Raw genomic sequence first — 19,021 nt, 5'->3', positions numbered from 1 at the left:
TGTTGGGGAACTAAGGGCAGTCCATCATTCAGGTGACCACAGTTCATCTGCAAGTCCAGCTTCAGGATCAGTGTAAGAATGAAGCGTTTGAAAAGGAAGCAGAACCCTAGTTTCGGACGGGCAATAATATAAGGCTGTGCTGATAATACTGATCTCAAGAAATCAATTTTCAAAGCCATTATTTCTCCACAGGGTCTTTAGGTGGCAGACCTGTAACCGATTTCCCTGAGTACTGATATTTGCACAGTACCGTCCTGGCCAAGAATAACCTAATGTCAGAGGTTACATAAGTTCTGTCCAACATTCAATCAGTTTGGTTTATTCCACACCTATTTAGCACCTGTAGTGCTGAGGTCAGGAGGTAATAACAAGCAAAGTCAAGTGAAAATGAACAGTTTATTGCCTTCTGAAGGAATAATTGCAATGCTGCAACACAATGCAGTACTCAGAATACAATAAAAACATCGCATGATATGTTGTGAATTGGTATATGCACAACTTAAAAATGGAAAAGGAATAATTCCCAGATAATCCAGATCTATTCTTAAAGCTTTCTTAATCTTTGTCAAAATAATTTCATCTGCAGCACAGCAAAATAACCCAGCTGTGATATCCAGTTTTAACACAGTCACTTGTTCATTGCTTGGCAGGACATGTGCAACCTCCATCTACTCCTACATCTAAGGTTAGTTGTTTTTTTAACCTTTGTGAAATTTTTGCTTCCCAAAAGTAGAAGGTGGAGTTTAAAGCTCTGAGAGCCAAGAGATTTACACATCTATAACAAGAAAACAGTGAGAGGTGCTCACATCACATTCTTTTCTCATGAAATCACAGTCTGAAGTGAAGCCAACAGAACAACAGTAGATGCAGAGCAGGAACTTGCCTGTCCTGGAACACAGAAAGACAGAGGCAGCAACATGATGCCACCATTTCCAAGGCACCCACCATCCTGAACTGGCCATACTTTACACACCAGTGGGTCAAATACTTGACCATCCTTCTGTGATAACTGGACTACATGGATAGTGGGTTGCAAGGTGTGGTGAACCACACTGCCATGGACAGTTGTGATAGGCAGAAAATACCAACCTTGCTAGTCACCACCACAATGAATATAATTCACAGCCTCAAACAAGAGAAAATCTGCAGATGCTGGAAATCCAAGCAACACACACAAAATGCTGGAGGAACTCAGCACGGGCAGGCAGCATCTATGGAAAAGAGTACAGTCGACCTTTCAGGCCGAGACCCTTCTACCCTTAGCAGTCCTGCTCAAGTCTAGGCCTGAAACATGGACTGTACTTGTTTACATAGATGCTGCCTGGCCTGCTGAGTTCCTCCAGCATTTGTGCATAATGCACAGCCTCCCTTGTTTCACAATGAAAGCCAAACATGAAGTTTATCTCCAACTAATACTCATACTCAGAGGCTGACTATCCAAAATGGTAAAAAAAAGAGGAATATTTCAGCTGCTTTAATGCAATTCATTGAATAAATTTCAATGTAACTTATTTGCGTAACATTCATAAATAAATGGTGTGAGCAAAAATGTAACAAGCTGATGAGTGAAGACAATACAAATTATAAGTTATTAGATGTCCATTGAAATCACCCAACATGCTAACTGGTATAAACACATGAATAATGATAATATCAAACACATTCCAAGAATCATAACTTTACCATTAGAGCCCTTGAGAGAAACAAAGGTAGAACCACTCATTGGCTTCAGTTGTGCCAGATTCCATTTAAAGCCTGCCACATACCATATTCTAAATTAGTTTAGGTTGGGCCCAAAGTTTACATAAAAAAAACATTTTAAACAGTAAATTGACCACATGTTCGTGTATAGTATGCTATACATTATCCCCATCATTGACAACCTCCAAATCAAATAGAGCAGACAATGTTTTAAAGATCCCATAAACTTCATGTTATGACAAGAGATTTTTTTGATTTGTTCTATGGTGATTTTCAAACTATTTATATTCCTGTTTCTTTGTCTAAATCTAATGCTTGAATCAAGAATCTGTTCAATATTTCAGTGACTTGCTTTACAGTACACCCATTAAACACCTTTGCTTACTCTGTCATATAGGAGTTGCTATACAAAGGCAAGTTTTTCTCAAAACATCCTGGTGTATTTTGTACTACAAGGTTCAGTTCTTTGTTCTTACAAATTAGTCACTGCTGAAAGACCATGATAATACACAATGTGATCAGAAGCTGCGCTCCTACCCCACTGTCCATGTTGAAGAGTGACACAAGATATCTGTTCTACAATTCTAGCTTTTTTTTTAATCCCACGACTGCAAAATTAATTCAGTATGCAGTCTGGGGCTGACTTCTTGTGAAAATTAGAGCATGTGTAAACTAATCCTCCACTGCATTTAGGAGGAGAAAATGATGCGCATCTTACTTCCATCTCTCACCTGACTTATTGTCAACGTTCATTGTCTACCTCCTGAATTCCTGGTGTAGGGAAGCCTATAATTCCAACTGGCTCATAAGGGGCCTGGAGAGTAACAGAGCCATTCAGCTTTAATTTAAGAGGGTGTCCAAGTATCACCTTCAAAGCTTAAGTTGCAGTGACAGAGACTGGTAAGAAATCACAGTGGTACAAAGAAAATCTCTCGTCTCAGGATAAAAAAACCCAGAACTATTAGACAATGTTTGAGGCTCAAAGAAGAAACATCTTTGAAGGTATTACAGTGACAACCCCATTCTTGGCTCCACTCTCCTGAAGATGTCCCTAGCCCCAATGAGATACAGTGCAGAGTATACCCTATTTGGCCTTCGCCTGGCAACCCCCAACTTAACCCTGACCTAATCATGAGACAATTTACAATGACCAATTAATCTGACAACTGGTACTTCTTTAGACTGGGAGGAAACCGGAGCACCCGGAGGAAACTCACGCAGTCACAGGGCAGAACGTACAAACTCTTTACAGGCAGCAGCAGGGAATTGAACTCAGGTAGTTGGTACAGTAAAGCGTTGTGTTAAACACTACACTACTGTGCCACTCCAGGGATCGATGCAATAACCTCAGCTGCAGGCCAACTGTGCAGCACCAGCCATGGGCAACAACTCGACACAGAAGGCAAGTTGAACTTGGGAGAATTCCCAAAGGTGAATCAAGCAAAAGCTCTGCTCATTTGGAGAATCTCTCCTGCCATGATCATTTTAAAAATGTCTTTTAACTCTGCCACAACAAATCTCAGTGACTCTTGCTGCAAATATCACTAATGAGTGGGTACTCTCAAACATCAGTAGGTATCATGCCAATTACACAATTGAGCAAGTGTAACTACCAGTTCAATATTAGCATGATTTGTGAAGTATCTTTCCATCTTGTGTTGCACTGCGAGATACAAAGTCTTCAATACCAACAGAACAGTAGTTGTGGAACAGTTGTATACTCTGTAAAAACTGCAAGACAATACTAGAAACCTGGAGGTGGTGCTGGTCATACTGCCTACTCAATCCTCCCCAGGTTATAGGGACACCTGAGTCATTTGTTTCTATTCACAGGACTCTCATGTTTCCAGTTAAGAGAGATCACGGTTCACCTACCTGCCTGGTTTCTGTAAGCTTGAAGTTCAGTCTATTATACTCATGAAAATCTGGCTGAGTGGTGCCATAACAATAACCTCTCACTCAATGCCAGCAAGACAAAGGAACTGATGATGGATTTCAGGAGGAGGAAGCTGGAGGTCCATAAACCAGTCCTCATCAGGGGATCAGAGGTGGAGAGGGTCAGCAATTTTAAGTTCTTTGGCGTTACCATTTCAGAGGACCTGTCCTGAGCCTAGCACACAAGTACAATTATGAACAAGGCATGGCAGCACCTCTACTTCCTTAGAAGTTTGCAGAGATTCAGCATATTTAAAACCTTGCAAACTTCTGGAGATGTGTGGTGGAGAGTATATTGCTTGGCTACATCACAGTCTGGTATGGAAACACCACAGCCCTTGAATGGAAATTCCTATAAAAAGTAGCAGATATGGCCCAGTCCATCATGGGTAAAGCCCTCCCCACTACTGAGCACATCTACATGTAGCACATCACTGGAAAGCAGCATCCACCGTAAGGGTCCCCCACCACCCAGGTCATGCTCCCTTCTCACTACTGCCATCAAGAAGGCAGCACAGAAGCCTCACAACTCCCACCATCAGTTCAGGAACAGTTACTATCATTCAACCATCAACCTCATGAACTACTCACCCCATCACTGACCTGTTCCCATTAACTATGAACTCACTTTCACTGACGCTTCATCCCATGTTCTCGATATTTATTGCTTATCTATTATTATTTCTTTCTTTTTGTATTTGCACAGTTTGTTGTCTTTTGCACTCCGGTTGTCTGCACTTTTGATGTGGTCTTTCATTGACTATGATGTTTATTTTATTTTTTGAGTATGCCCACAAGAAAATGAAACTTAGGGTTGTATATGGTGATATATATGTACTTCGATAATAAATTTACTTTAAATTTTGATATTCAGCATTCAATAAAGTCAGCTATATCACAATGATGGCAGGGAACAAGTGGGGTATCCCCTCCTTTAACATGATGCTAGATAACGTTATTTGGCAGGAATAATGCAGAGGCATGCAACACTGCTAGGTGAGAGTCACATTCGAGAAGGTTGCAGAGATTATTCTTTCTCAACATGATAAACTTTGACAGTATATCCCAAAAGTTAATTTGTTTCCATTATATTTCATAACAAAAAAAGTACACAGAACACAAATATTGACAGTATTAAAAAGTAATAGGGTCAGATGCATCAGTGAACTCTTATCACAGTTCTGAAATAAACAATGCTATATCAGTTTTGCAGTGTGACACAGCAAACTACAGCAGACACTAAATTGCATCTTTTAAGCTTTATAAAGATTCTCACAGACATTATTCATGGGAAAAATCAAATTGCATTTCCCAACGCTTATTTATCCACGACAGTTGAACTTTGCAAAAGTTAACAAAGTGTAGTATATGTGCGGTTGTATACTTGATTATCACGATATCAGGTCAAGTTCAAACTCCCTCTCTGAATTTTGGAAGGAGTTAAAACAAAACAATGAAGTTCAGCAGAAGTCTTTTCTTCAAATGGCATTTGTTGGCTACAATTCTCCAAAATCTTCACTGAACAGCAAAGATGTACAGTTAAAGAAGTGACCAGTGCTATTCATATCTTTCGACTGAGATACAATACAAAGGCCTTGCCTCCCTGTTTTGGCATAGTTTGAAGAGTTCCAGCATACTCTGTGAAATACAGGCCAAAGTGTAGCCAGGACCGAACACCAAAAACAATTTCAATGCTACCTTTGGGAGCTTGCTGTTCACAAAATGGCTACTGCTTTTGGCGCTGATGCAATGATTGATGACTCTGTTCGGCAGAGATGGGGAGGAAATTGGGAGGGTGGCAGAGAGTGTAATAAAGGAAGATGATGTTTGGTTGGAAGCTTCTGGTGTTTATCACTTCTGGAGGATGCTTGAACTTTCGATCTTCTTGTATCGTTCGTACAGCTTCTGAAATATTGGGAACAACTCCTGAAATTTGGGTCGCTGAGCTGGGTCAGAATCCCAACACTTGTTCATCAGCTGATAGACCTGGAGGGGGGAGAGAGAAAAAGAAAACTTTGTTCATTTGGAACTGTCAAAATGAGAAAATGGCAGGCTCAGAGAAGACGAAGTGAGGAACAAGCCAGACATGCAAGAAAATGAAGCAAAATAATAAACAGAACAATGTCCAAATAGAAACTGAAGTCTCAAACAACCCTCTATTCTACTGCTCTGAAGGAAGGAGGTATGCTCTCCAGACTCAGGAGCAGCTTCTTAAAATTGAAAAGTTGTACAAGTCACACTGCTCTTTTAGAAAGGTGAAGATCGTGAATATAGCCCAGCACATCACACAAACCAATCTTCCATCCTTGGACTCACTTGACACCGCACGCTGTCGGAGCAGTGCTGCCAGGATAATCAAGGACACAACCCACCCAGCCAACACACTTTTTGTCCCTCTTCCCTCCTGGAGAAAGTTCAGGAGCATGAAGATTCGTACAGCCAGATTTGGGAACAGCTTCTTTCCAACTGTGATACGACTGCTGAACAGATCCTGACCCGGATCTGGGCCGTACCTTCCAAATATCCGGACCTGACTTGCACTACCTTACTTTCCCTTTTCTATTTTCTAATTATGATTTATAATATAAATTTTTATTATATTTACTTCGATTTGTATTTCAGGGAGCGTGAAGCGCAGCATCAAATATCGCTGTGATGATTGTACGCTCTAGTATCAATTGTTTGTGACAATAAAGTAAAGGAAGGATGGGGAGAAAACAAGGAAATGACACACCAGTCAATCCAATGTCTTTTGTTTGGAAATTATCAAAACCAAATGATAAAACCAGCTGACCATTTTGATTAGAGATAGCTAGAATAGATTTATAAAGTGCAAGTTTTGTCAAACAAATGTGATAAAAAGAACGGTAACATTGCAGATGTATATGTTCTTCCAGAAGGCACTGATAAATATTGCTCACGAATTTGATGAACAGTTATAACCCCTCAACCATCAGGCCTCACTAACCTCAACACTGAACCTAACCTAAGGACTCTACAACTCATGTTTACAATATTATTTCTCCATTTATTTATTTATAAATTTATTGCAGAGTTTGTCTTCTTATGCACTTTGGTTATCAGTCTTTGTGTGTAGCTTTTCATTGATTCCATTGTATTTCTTTGTTCTTCTGGGAATACCCAAAAGAAAATGAATCTCAGGGTAGTATATGGTAATATATACATACTTCAATAATAAATTTACTTTGATCTTTGAACTTATGAAGTCAGTCACTGAAGTAAATTTATTGGCATGACTAGGAAAATGGCCAACAGAAGATCAGGGACACAGGATAATTTTGCCAGGATATGACCAGTAGTATTGCACAAGAATCTATAATGTCAGACCACAAGCATTCACCGTATTTATAAATGGCATAGGTGATGGGCTAGGAGATCTTGCATGCAAATTTGTTCCTGACGCACAGAAATGCCCTCATGCTCATAGCTTTTCTAACCACGTAGCTGGAACTGGGCACAGCTAGAAAAAGTTTACAGAACATGAAAAAATTTTCTGTGCTGTACTGTATTTCATTATGCCCCTCAATTAACCAATAAAATCAAAATATCTGATTTTACAGTTTTCATTCAAACTATTCATAGTATGCACATTACAAAACATTTAAAGTGCTGCACAGTTTTCAAGCTACGTTAAAAGCTTCCTGCTCAGTGCAACAGTTGTTCTGCACAGAGAGAAGATTGCAAGTAATGTAGATAGAAACACTTCAGTGATGAACTGAAAGGGCAAACCAGCAGTAAGTAGATATCAATGCAGGAAAATGTGAGGTCATACACTTTGACCTAAAAAAGAGTATTTTGTAAAGTGGGGGGAAATCTAGCAGTAGAAATCCAAAAAAAAGTTTAATTTGATGTATAAATATTAAAATGTCATGGGTAGATACTGAAAACAAAGAAAATATCTAATTGAATGTTGGTACTATAGGTACTGGAATCAAAGTATCCAAAGCCCTGGTCAGACTCAACCTAAGGTAATGAAACCAGTCCAGGGTATCATAACTTGGGAAAGATACTGGCTGTGAATATTTACTAAAATGAGAGCTGGACTCAAAGGATTAAAGAGAAAAAACACAGATGCTCATATCCGTCTCCCATAAATGCTTGAAATCATAATTTAATTAAATTCAGAACAGGTTGTACCACAGGAGAGGCTGTGTGTCTGAAATGAAAACATTCAGCTTAAAGTCAAAGATTTATGCTCTTACCTCCCATGGACAGGACTTTGGACAAGGCAAGCGTCTGCCCCTTTCCAGCAATTCAATTAGTCGGACCACTGTCATCTGGCCATGCGTCACTCCAATCATCTCAATAAATTTCTGTAAAAATGTTGAAAGTAACTCAGTCTTCACACTTTAATGCCATGTTTAAACAATGGATTCAATTATCAATGACTCCCCCCAATTCCAACATTATTGGTACTTGATAGGAAAAAGATGAACTTGTACCAGAACTTCCACACACCTATACCAGAATGCCACCTTGGTAAAGGAGTTGAAAGCAACCTCCGGAATAGTCACCTGAAAGATCAAAAAATACCTGATTTCCATTGAAGTTGTCTGCCCACATTTAATAAGAATGAAGTGGCTCAACTAATGCTTTCTGCTATCAGCAACCAACTGACTTGTAATAAAGAGGCACCGGCGTTTCAGGTATTACTTAGCAATGTATCACACACACCTGAATATCTGAAGAATATATTTGAAACACTGTCAAATCTTTTACCAAAATTTTCAACAACCACTTGAATAACCCACTGAAGGAAAAGTGGAATATGTGATGCTGTATATTATTGGCAGAAGAATTCTAATTTATGGTGAAATTATTCAGTGCCCCAGGTGAAAAGTTAGAGACCAGGCAGATCAACACTAACTGCTGCAGGACTGTGGCAGAAGGGGGCACAATCACCCTTTCACCTTCCAGACGTTAATCCTCCTCTATACCAACATCCAGTGACCTATGTTACTTCTCACTCAGTTCCCTAGTCACTCAAAACCTGCAATATCACTCCACACTTACATCAAGCATGGGAGCAAGGAGCCCCTAGCTACCACCCCTCCAATATTGAGTACAGTGAGCATTTGTGGGTTAAACTTACAAATCATGAGGAGTTTGCCTGTATTTCATTAGGAGCTTGAGGAGATTTGGTACGTCACCCTAAACATTCACAAATATCTACAGATGTACCGTTTTGTCTGGCTGCATCACTATCTTGTATGGTGGGCGCGGGAGGAGAGACACAGATTGCAATAAGCAGCAGAGAGTTGTAAACATAGTCAGCTTCATCATGGGCTCCAGCCTCCGTAGTATCCAGGACATCTTGAAGGAATGATGCCTCATAAAGGCAGTATCCATCACTGAGGATCCCATCACCCAGGACATGCTCTTTTCTCAGTGCTACCATCAGGATGGAGGTACGAAGACTGAGGCACACCCTCAATAATTCAGGAGCAGCTTCTTCCCCTCTGTATTTGGTAGTTATATTAAATAGGCAGTGCAAAAAATAGAAATAAATACTTAATGTAACTCAGTTTTTCTCTCTAATATCATGTACTGCTGCTGCAAGGTTAACAATTTTCACGACATATGCCAGAGATATTAAACCTAATTCTGAAGGAAATTCAAATTCAATTGATAAGCAATGAGGGCGATGTCTTTGCAGCATTCATTTACCAGGTATTTTCCAAGAACAGCACCTTGCAAAGGCTAAAGAATAACCAGCCACAAATAGTACATCAAATAAGCTCACAGCCTATTCTAACTACTGATGGATTGGCCAAGTACCTGGTTTTAGGAGGTTTGGACAGGTTGTGGAGGATTAGCATTAGAACCTAAAGAGACTGGCTTTGAGGCAGTTCTATCAGAGTTTCCCAGTGGATAGGTTGACTAGGATCACAGACATACTTCTGCAGACTGGCTTCACTTTACATTCAATTGGCAAGAACAAAACAGAAAATGGATCCAACTGTCAGTGGTCCAAAGGCATTGAATCCAATTCACACTCAGGTTGATAGAATTTGACCCATATTTAGTTCATTCCATCACAAAATACTGATAATCAAGTTTGTGTGTAGGAGAGAAGCAAAGGTGACACAGAAAATGTAAAGCTCAGATTTGTCTTCACAAAAATGTGCAGGAAATTGAGTTTGAAGTTTTGTAGGAGACCTACCGCTGGCGGGCTCAGTCGAGCCTCACAGTATGTCAGGAGCTCGTACAATGTGACTCCAAATGACCAAACATCGGAGGCAAAATTGAATTTTCCTTCTTTCAGACAATCAACAGCATACCTAGGATAAAACAGAAGAATGTAAGGCCCAACTCCAGTACTCTGTCATGAAAACAGTCCATTTCATAGAGGTAGCCAGAAGACCAAAATAAACATCCTCCATCACATAGGGTATTCAGATTCAGTACAGTCTTGACTTTAAGATTAAGATTTAATATTAGCTGAGCATCAGGGCAGTCTGCAAGTGTTGCATCAATTCCAATGTCAACAACTTGCTAACACTGACCTGTGCCTCTTTGGAATGTGAAAGGGAACCAGGGCACCCGGAGGAAACCCACACGGTCACAGGAAGAACATGCAAACTCCTTGCAGTCAGTGGCAGAATTGAACCCAGGTTGCATTACACTAACTACCAGGGGGCCTGAGGCAAGAGACAGGCCGGTTCAGCTGGCTGCTCCACTCTGTGCTGATCTTAGGGTCTGTGGATGGACTTTCTTTGTGGACCTTAACTCAGAACACTATTTGCCTGTGTTTATTGTTTGTATGATTTTATTTTCTCTGCACATTTCTGGGTTTGATGGTCTTCTTTTAAAATGAGTTCTTTGTTTTATGGCTGCCTGTTAAGAGACGAATCTTAAGGTTGTATAATGTGTCCTGACGAAGGGTCTCGGCCCAAAACGTTGACTGTACTTCTTCCTATAGATGCTGCCTGGCCTGCTGTGTTCCACCAGCATTTTGTGTGTGTTGGTTGTATAATATGTACATACTTCGGTAATATATGTACTTTGAACAATTGCCCTCAGCTCAGGAGCTGATTTACTTGACTAGTTCCAAGTGTGGACAGATTGTAGCACCAGCAAAGATCAAGTAGACCTTCCCAGTGTTCACTAGAATTCAGGAGATTTCAGCAAGATATACAAAATCAATTTGGAACAGATGAAGGGACAATGTTTTCCTTGGCCTAGAAGCCTGGGATATGGGACACAGTGGATGAATAAGTGATACACTGCCTAGGATTTAAATAAGGAATTTCTTAAGGACATCGGGAACTGCTATGTACTTTCCTTCACAGAAACATGGCTGTCCATCGTCATTTCAGACGCAGCCCTACTGCTCAATGGCTTCACCACTCTCTGCAAAGACATGACAGCTCAGTCCTTTAAAAGAAAAGCATACTTTATGAATATCTCATCGTGGTGCAGAGATGTGGCAGCTTTGTCTCAGTCCTGTTCACCCACCCTGCAACATCTAGTGGTCAAATGTCATTCTTTCTGTCTGCCGAGGGAGTTTTCCACCATCATCCTGATAGTGGTATACATTCTACCTCAGGCTAATGTCATGCAGGCACTAGAGGAGATCAGCACTGTAATCAGCAGACACGAAAGAGTGTACCCTGACACCTTTCCTGTCATTGTGGAGGATTTCAACCAGACCAGCTTGAAGAGGTCTCTGAACAACTACCACCAACATATCACCTGTACAAGCAGAGGAGTCAACACATTTCAGCACTGTTATACCATCATCAAGAACACCTACCATGCCATCCTATGCCCACACTTTGGAAAGTCCAAACACCTAGCTGTACTTCTACTCCCAGTGTATCGGCAGAAACAAAAAACTGCAGCACCAGTGGTGAGGACCAAGAAGGTATTGTCAAGGGAGGCAAAGGAGCACTTACAGGACTTCTGAGTCAATAGACTGGACAATATTCAGGGATTCATCTTCAAATCTGACTGGATACGCCACAGTTGTCACAGATTTCATTAAGTCCTGTGTGTGCCTTCGTGAACATATCACATATACCCAAATCAAAAGCCATGGAGATAAGTAGTCTGCTGAGGGCTAGATCTATGGCATTCAAGACCAGTGATCCACAACTATACAAGTCGTCCAGGTATAGGCTACAGAAGGCTATTTTAAGAGTGAAAAAACAATTCCAATTGAAGTTAGAGGCTGAATTGGATGCAAGCCAGCTCTGGCTGGGTTTGCAGGCCATTACTTCCTACAAAGCGAAACTTAACAGCATGAATAGCAATGAAGCTTCACTCCCAGATGAGCTCAATACCTTTTACGCATGCTTTGAAAGGGAGAATAAAACTTCCATGCAGCATCTGGTGACTCTAATCCAGGCATGGGCAAACTACGACCCGCGGGCCATATGCTTTTTAATCCGGCCCGCAGAACTTGATGAAATTATATTAATAAACCTTGTTAACACATCAGATCCATCCTGAGAATCGCCACAACAAAACTAAATCCAGACTTTGATGCGCTGGCTAAAAAGGGAGACCAACAACACTGTTCCCACTGAAATTAAAAATAAGTTTCTTTGTTGTGTTATGTAAAAAATGCATTTGAAAATATTTTTTTCAATAAGCCTTACATGTTACATGTCATTTCTGTTAAGTGATGGACATGAGTAGTGCGCAGGTGCACGTACGTTCTCAAAATAAAAAATGCGCTCCAGATCAAATAACACGCTCCGCATACTGGCGCGCTGTCACTGTTCTGTCCTTGTGCTGGTTGTTGTTGAGTTTTGGCACAGGGGACAATTGAATAAGAAGGAGTAGGACAAGTAGACCTGGCATCTCCTACCGTTTTTGAAATAAAGACAGTCAGGAGGAGAGTGATGATGATAATATCTTGAAGGATAACAGAATTTTCAGTGCTTTAAAATAATAACTGTTACTATTTAAAAAAGCTGTATTTTATTCATTTAATTTTCAGTGTTTTAAAAGTCATTTCAATAAATAGCTAAATACCATGGGACTTCAAAGACAGATATTTTGTTGTAATGCATTTGTTCATTTTCAATTGAAATTAAAGCACATGTTTTCTACATATCCCATGATATTTTATTTTCTCTTATGAGGTGTATTACCAAAACACTCCGTCCATCTGCTCCTGGTCCGGCCCCCCTGTCAAATTTTAGAACCCTTTGTGGCCCACAAGTCAAAAAGTTTGCCCACCCCTGCTCTAATCTGTCTCAAAGGCTGATATTAGAACATCTTTCAAGATGTCGCAAGACGTTAGGCCCTGATGATATATCTGGTAGGGATCTCAAAACTTGTACCAACCAACTGGTGGGAGCATTCAATCTCTTACTGCTGCAGTCAAAGGTTCCTACCTGCTTCAAGAGGGCATCAATCATACCAGTGCCCAAGAAGAGCAGGGTGAACTGCCTCAAATGACCATCACCCAGTGACACTCATATTGGTCATGGCTAGAATCAACTCCTGGCTAAACAAGGACCTGAACCCACTTCAATTTGCCGATCACCACAATAACTCTACAGTGTAATCTCACTGGCTCATGAACTTGGATCACCTGAACAAAAGTAACACCTACTTTTACCAGGCAGCTGTTTATTGATTACAACTCAGTATTCAACACAATCATACCCCCATTTGTAATCAACAAGCTCCAACACCTGGGCCTCTGTACCTCCTTCTACAACTGGATCCTTGACTTCCTCAGCAGGTGACAGCTGTGTGGATTGGAAATAACATCTCCTCCCACTGACAGTCAACACGAGCACACCTCAAGGAAGCATGCTGAACTCACTGCTCTACTCTCTACGCCCACGAGTTTGTGGCTAGTCACAGCTCAAATGCCATCTATAAATATACTGACAACACAACTACTGTTAGCAGAATCGCAGATGGTGATGAAGAGGCAGACATGAATAAGATAAGTCACCTGGTTGAGTGGGGCACTCAACTTCACTAAGAATTGGTAGTGGACCAGGACGGGGAAGTCGAGGGAACACACACCAATCCTCATTGAGGGATCAGAAGTGGGAAGGGTGAGCAGTTTCAAGTTCCTGGGTAGCAACATCTCCGAAGATGTATCCTGGGGCCAACATATAGATGCAATTACAAGGAAGGCATGACAGTGGCTGTATTTCATTAGCAGTTTGAGGAGACTTAGTATGTCACTCATAAATTTCTACAGATGTACAATAGAGAGCATTCTAACTTGTTGCATCACCATCTAGTATGGAGGGGCCACTGCACAGGATCAGAAAATGCTGCAGGAAGTTGTAAACTCGGCCAGCTCTCTCATGGGCACTACCTCTCTAGCATCAAGGACACCTTAAAAAGATGGTGTCTGAAAAAGGCAGCCTCCATCATTAAAGACTTCCATCACCCAAAACATCCCCTCTTATCATTACTACCATCAAGGAGCAGGTGCAGGAACCTTTTCTCTCTCTCTCTCTCTCTCCCTCTCCCTCTCCCTCTCCCTCTCCCTCTCCCTCCCTCTCTCTCTCTCTCTCTCTCTCTCTCCCTCTCTCTCCCTCTCTCTCCCTCTCTCTCCCTCTCTCTCCCTCTCTCTCCAGGAACAGCTTCTTCCCCTCTGCCACAGAATTTCTGAATGGACAATGAATCCATAAACACGACCTCATTTTTTTCCCTCTCTTTTTGCACTAATTTAATTTTTAATATACGGTATTCTGCTTATTGTAATTTATAGTTTATTTTATTAAGTATTGCAACATAATGCCACTGCAAAACAACAAATTTCACAACATATGCCAGTAATATTAAAGCCAGTTCTGATTCTGAAAGGTGAGAAGTTTAAGGGAAACTCCTTCACTCAGAGGGGTGTGAGAGTGTGCCAGTACAAGTGGTGCATGGGAGCTCGATTTCAAGGTTTAAGAGAAGTTTGGATAGGCACATGGATGGTAGGGATATGAAGGGCTATGGTCCCGGTGCAGGTTGATGGAAGAGGGCAGTTGAAATGGTTCAGCATGGACTAGATGGGCCAAAGGGCCTGTTTCTATGCTGTACTTTCCTATGACTACGACTCAGAGGGTAACGGACCTTTGGAATTTTTTTACTTTTGTGGGTTTAACAGACTCAGTCATAATATTCATTCAAAACACCAATCACAATTCTGGACATTAAGGAAATCGAGGAACTGTGCTGGAAAATGTCTGAGGTAGAAAACCAGTCATGTTCTTGACAAATGGTGGAGCAGACACCATTGATCCCATTGAATGTGAGAGAGAATTACCATGATAAACAGTAACACTGAAAGCCAGCAGGAATAGATGAGGCTATCTGTGATGCTCTTTCCAATATCATAGCTGGCAACAATGGTCTCAAGTGTTGAATAGCCCCTAGCTCCACAGCTCAGCTAATGTACAGTAATGACTCCTGCACAATAACTGTTACAGTATAGAAACAACTCATCCATGCCAACCAAGTTACCTACCTGAACTAGTCCCATTTACCTGTGTTTGGCCCCAAACCCTTTCTATCCATGCTCCTGTTTAAATGTCTTCTAGATGTTGTAATTGTACCTGCCTCTATAGATTCCTCTGGCAGATCAAGCTTTGTATGGAAATGTTACCCTTTTAAAACTCTCCCCTCTCACCTTAAACCTATGGCCTCTAGTTTTGGACTCCCTGAATCTGGAAAAAGACTGAGCATTCACCTTACATAAGCCCCTCATGATTTTAGAATCTTCCGTAGGGTTATGCCCCAGCCTCCTGCGCCTTGGGCAGGAAGTCCAGCCTGTCCAGCCATTCAGGAAGGCAATGCTAATCGTTGATGAGACCCTATTGCAGAGACCATGCTTCTTTGAGTATCAGCACTCAGTGCCTCCTTTGCGGTGAGCTCCTGATCTCAGCTGTCTTTAAATACGGACTGGCTGATTGAGCCTCGAAGAGATGGAAGAACGTATCTCCAGCCATATCATCATACTCATAGAAAAAGCTGAACCAAAACAATCTGAATGCTAGGGACCAAATATAAAGACAAAATTCTGATAAAATTCAGAAGATCAAGAGGGGAAATAGAGTTAATACTCCAGACTTATGAATAAATAGATTAACAGTGTTTGATACAATTCATAGACTAACTGCAGAGAAAAAGAACAAACAGACAACAGTGAGGGGAAAGAGCTGGACAGTAAATAACTAAATGGTAATGCAGGATGAAGGGGAATGGCATGGCTGGAAATGGATTTGAAGAATTTCAGAAAGGAACGTTTGGATATTTGGCAAATTGGAAGGCTTGCTGCAACCCCGTCATGTGGTACACCTGAGGGATCCAGATCACCTGTTGGGTGAGCACAGAGGGGATTTCCCACCACATCACTCTTCACTCTCCTACACACCTCCACAGTTCCAATGCAAGGGGATTGCACTCTCCAAGAACCAGCAGCTGAAGATCTAACAACATGACTGGAAACCAGAGACAGCCACTCTCCCACTCTCACTCAACCCAATTTAGAACAAACATGGTTCAAAATTTAACATTAAAGCAATCCAATCTTGCTCCAATGGCTTTGAGTGTTCACTTCTACTGTATAAAGCCACAATGAGTGACCTCAATGGCAGAGAGAAATGAAAGAAGGTCCAAGTGGCTCCACGTGGCCATCCAATGTCTTAGGCTGGTCAGTGAACGATTGAGAATTATGGAAACTTACCACCAGAAACAAGCCTACAATATGCATCACACAAGTTTCCTTGGCTCACCAGCATTTTTTACTTCTTTTATCACTCGTGCCTTTAATTTTTTTCTTAAAACCTTGAGTTATTTGAACATTCCTCAGTAATATATTCTACGTTCTTCGTAGAGACAACCAAACCTTTCCAAAGTACCCTTGTTGCTGTGCAAGAGCTTACCAAAACACAGGGCTGTCTCCATCGTCCTTGACTCGGTAGTAGTCCTGGTGCTCAGGGATTGCTTTTGCCAGCCCAAAGTCCCCAATCTTTACCACATTCTCGTTTTCCACCAGCACGTTTCTTGCAGCCAGGTCACGATGCACATAACGCTGGGACTGTAGGTAGGACATACCCTGAATGGTAGCACAAAGAGCAGGAGTCATGGACTTGACTACCTGGGTCAACCTATAAAAATACTCTGCTTCATGAAGCAATCTCTCTTCAAGAAACTACTGTCCTTACACTTCTGGTATCACAATATGCTTATGGCTGCTGATGGCTGGAAGCACAGAAAAGCTTACCACAAAGACTTCAAATTATACTGGCGTTCCTTCATCATCAACCCAACTGCACTGCAGAAGGACCTTCACCATGAGCTGTGGGCTGTGAGCTCTGGCTCATCCCTGACCTGAGTGCACGTTGATTGGCAAGAAATGCTGGCTTTACCAAAATCTGCCACTTTCCAAGAATGATATATCAGCCGGGGTTACCCACCAAAAATTCTGTGGAATTATTTGCTAAAACTACAGAAATGAAGACCAAGCTTAAGCTTATTGTTCTAGGCATATATACTTAGGATTCAAATGCCATGAAGTTACATTCCTCAGCAGCAGCACAATACATTACAAACAACTTAATATAGTAATACACACAAAATGCTGGAAGAACTCCACAGATCAGGCAACATCTATGAAAAAGAGTAAACAGTCGGCATTTCAGGCTGGGAAGGGTCCAGCACTTTGTGCGTACTACTTTAATTTCCAGCATCTGCATATTTTCTCTTGTTTGTGATAACTTAATATAGACTTAACATAAATTACAGATAGCTAATGCAATAAACACAAATAAATATAACAATATTAGTGCAAATTGAGAGAAAAAGAAATATACTTTGAGATAGTGTTCGTGTTTTTCAGGTCATTTCAAGAACCTGATTGTAGTGAGAAGAAATTTATTAAAGATGCTTGTTAACTTGATTGCCATCTACGGTCTGGACATATCTGCTCTGGATAAGTAACTGTGCAAAGAAAACACACAAATAAGTATTGTCTTACCTGACAAATCTGCTGTGCAAACAATAGAAGCTGCCCAAGTCCCACGTTGTGCTTCGGGAGGTAGTCCCGCAGACTGCCCAGCGGCAGATATTCCATGATCAGCTGTACAATCTGCCCTCCTAAGAAAATAATAATATTTGTTAAAGGCTGACAGTTGTGCAGTCACCCCTGCTGAGATTCTGACAACAGTACAAATATAAGAATGCATTGTTACAGGTAAGTGGAGAACAAGATCATCTCCATCAATCAATTCTTTGGCTGTGATGAGAGCAGCAGTTTCCCAGGGCTTTGATTTTCTTATGGAAACACAAATATCATGAGACACTGCTCAGAAAGGCTTGAGCCCTCACCTGTCAAGACACAGAGAAGGAACTCATTCAATATCGATTACTATGCTGGGAACACATGAATACACCTTTACCCTCACAAACTCCAACCATCTCCTGGTGCGTTCCACTTTGTCTGAGATCACCAGCTGCATTTCAGCTTGTCAGGAAATACCAGGTCTCATCCCAGCACTACAGAGACATTCTGTAATGATCAATAAACTAGTTGTTTGAAATCAAATGACCTTCCTTGGTGTATCAGGGTTGGGTGTGTCTGCACCCATGCAACTCCCTACCCCTGGCACTCCTCTGCCACCTGTCCCTCATCATTCCTGACATCCTTTGCTTCGATTTAGAAACTCACTCTTTGCTCTACATTCACAAATACATTATTGTTCAAAAGTCTTAGGCACCCTAGATATATGCTTATATATGCCTAAGACTTTTGCATAGTACTGTACATCAGAGAAACTAGGGGAGGCAGATGTACTTCTTTCTCAACAGCCTTTTCTTGGATCTTGAAATTTCTTTCTAAAGTTTGGTTATAAGCTTTTTCAACAACCTTAAGAAAAATCTGTCAAGGCAGAGACAGTCAGCCAATTTTGTTGAAGTTTCCAGCAACTGTAGCTTTTTTTAAAAAAATAATTCAATTCTAATTTTGCCCCATCTTCTTGCAGTGACTTGATCTCCAGTCTGTACATATCCCATAGCCAAGGTCCTTCACCTTGCTCACAGTAACTGCCTTCCTCTGGAAATTCACTTCTTATTAACGTCTGTTTCTAATTTTTTACAGACTTGTAAATAAGCAGGAAGAAGCCACTCAAACTGTTTTATAAGCTCATCCAACTGCAAGCTCCTCCCTGTACCCCAAAATACCCAACACCTTATCAAAGAATGATCTATCTCCGCCCTAAAACTCAAACTCTGCTTGCACCACCTCTCAAGGAAAACCACAAAGATTCATGACCCTTGGTGAAAGATTAACATCTCTGACTCAAATAATAGTGACCTATTTGCTCTAGATCCTCCTTAGAAGAGGCAAAAATCACTCCAAATCCACCATGTCAAGACCTGTAAGGATACTGCTGAA

The 19,021-nt window shown here is 41.1% G+C and overlaps 1 protein-coding gene across 1 annotated transcript in view; it reads right to left on the bottom strand.

Moving 5' to 3' along the window:
• Positions 1-377: 377 nt before the first annotated feature.
• The window catches only part of tyk2 (tyrosine kinase 2), a 154,214-nt gene continuing 135,570 nt past the window's right edge, over positions 378-19,021 (bottom strand). Inside the window, exons 20-24 of the mRNA XM_073069408.1 lie at positions 17,606-17,724; positions 16,512-16,684; positions 9,821-9,938; positions 7,860-7,970; positions 378-5,622 (exon numbers count right to left, since the gene is read on the bottom strand). Of these exons, the coding sequence (XP_072925509.1) occupies positions 5,488-5,622; positions 7,860-7,970; positions 9,821-9,938; positions 16,512-16,684; positions 17,606-17,724 (656 nt within the window). The 3' untranslated portion in view covers positions 378-5,487. The remainder of the gene's footprint in view (positions 5,623-7,859; positions 7,971-9,820; positions 9,939-16,511; positions 16,685-17,605; positions 17,725-19,021) is intronic.

The sequence above is a fragment of the Hemitrygon akajei genome, chromosome 16, assembly GCF_048418815.1.
Source record: "Hemitrygon akajei chromosome 16, sHemAka1.3, whole genome shotgun sequence".
Classification (NCBI taxonomy): domain Eukaryota; kingdom Metazoa; phylum Chordata; class Chondrichthyes; order Myliobatiformes; family Dasyatidae; genus Hemitrygon; species Hemitrygon akajei.
Note: the sequence above shows the minus strand (reverse complement) of the source record. Positions and strands in the feature narration are given on the sequence as shown.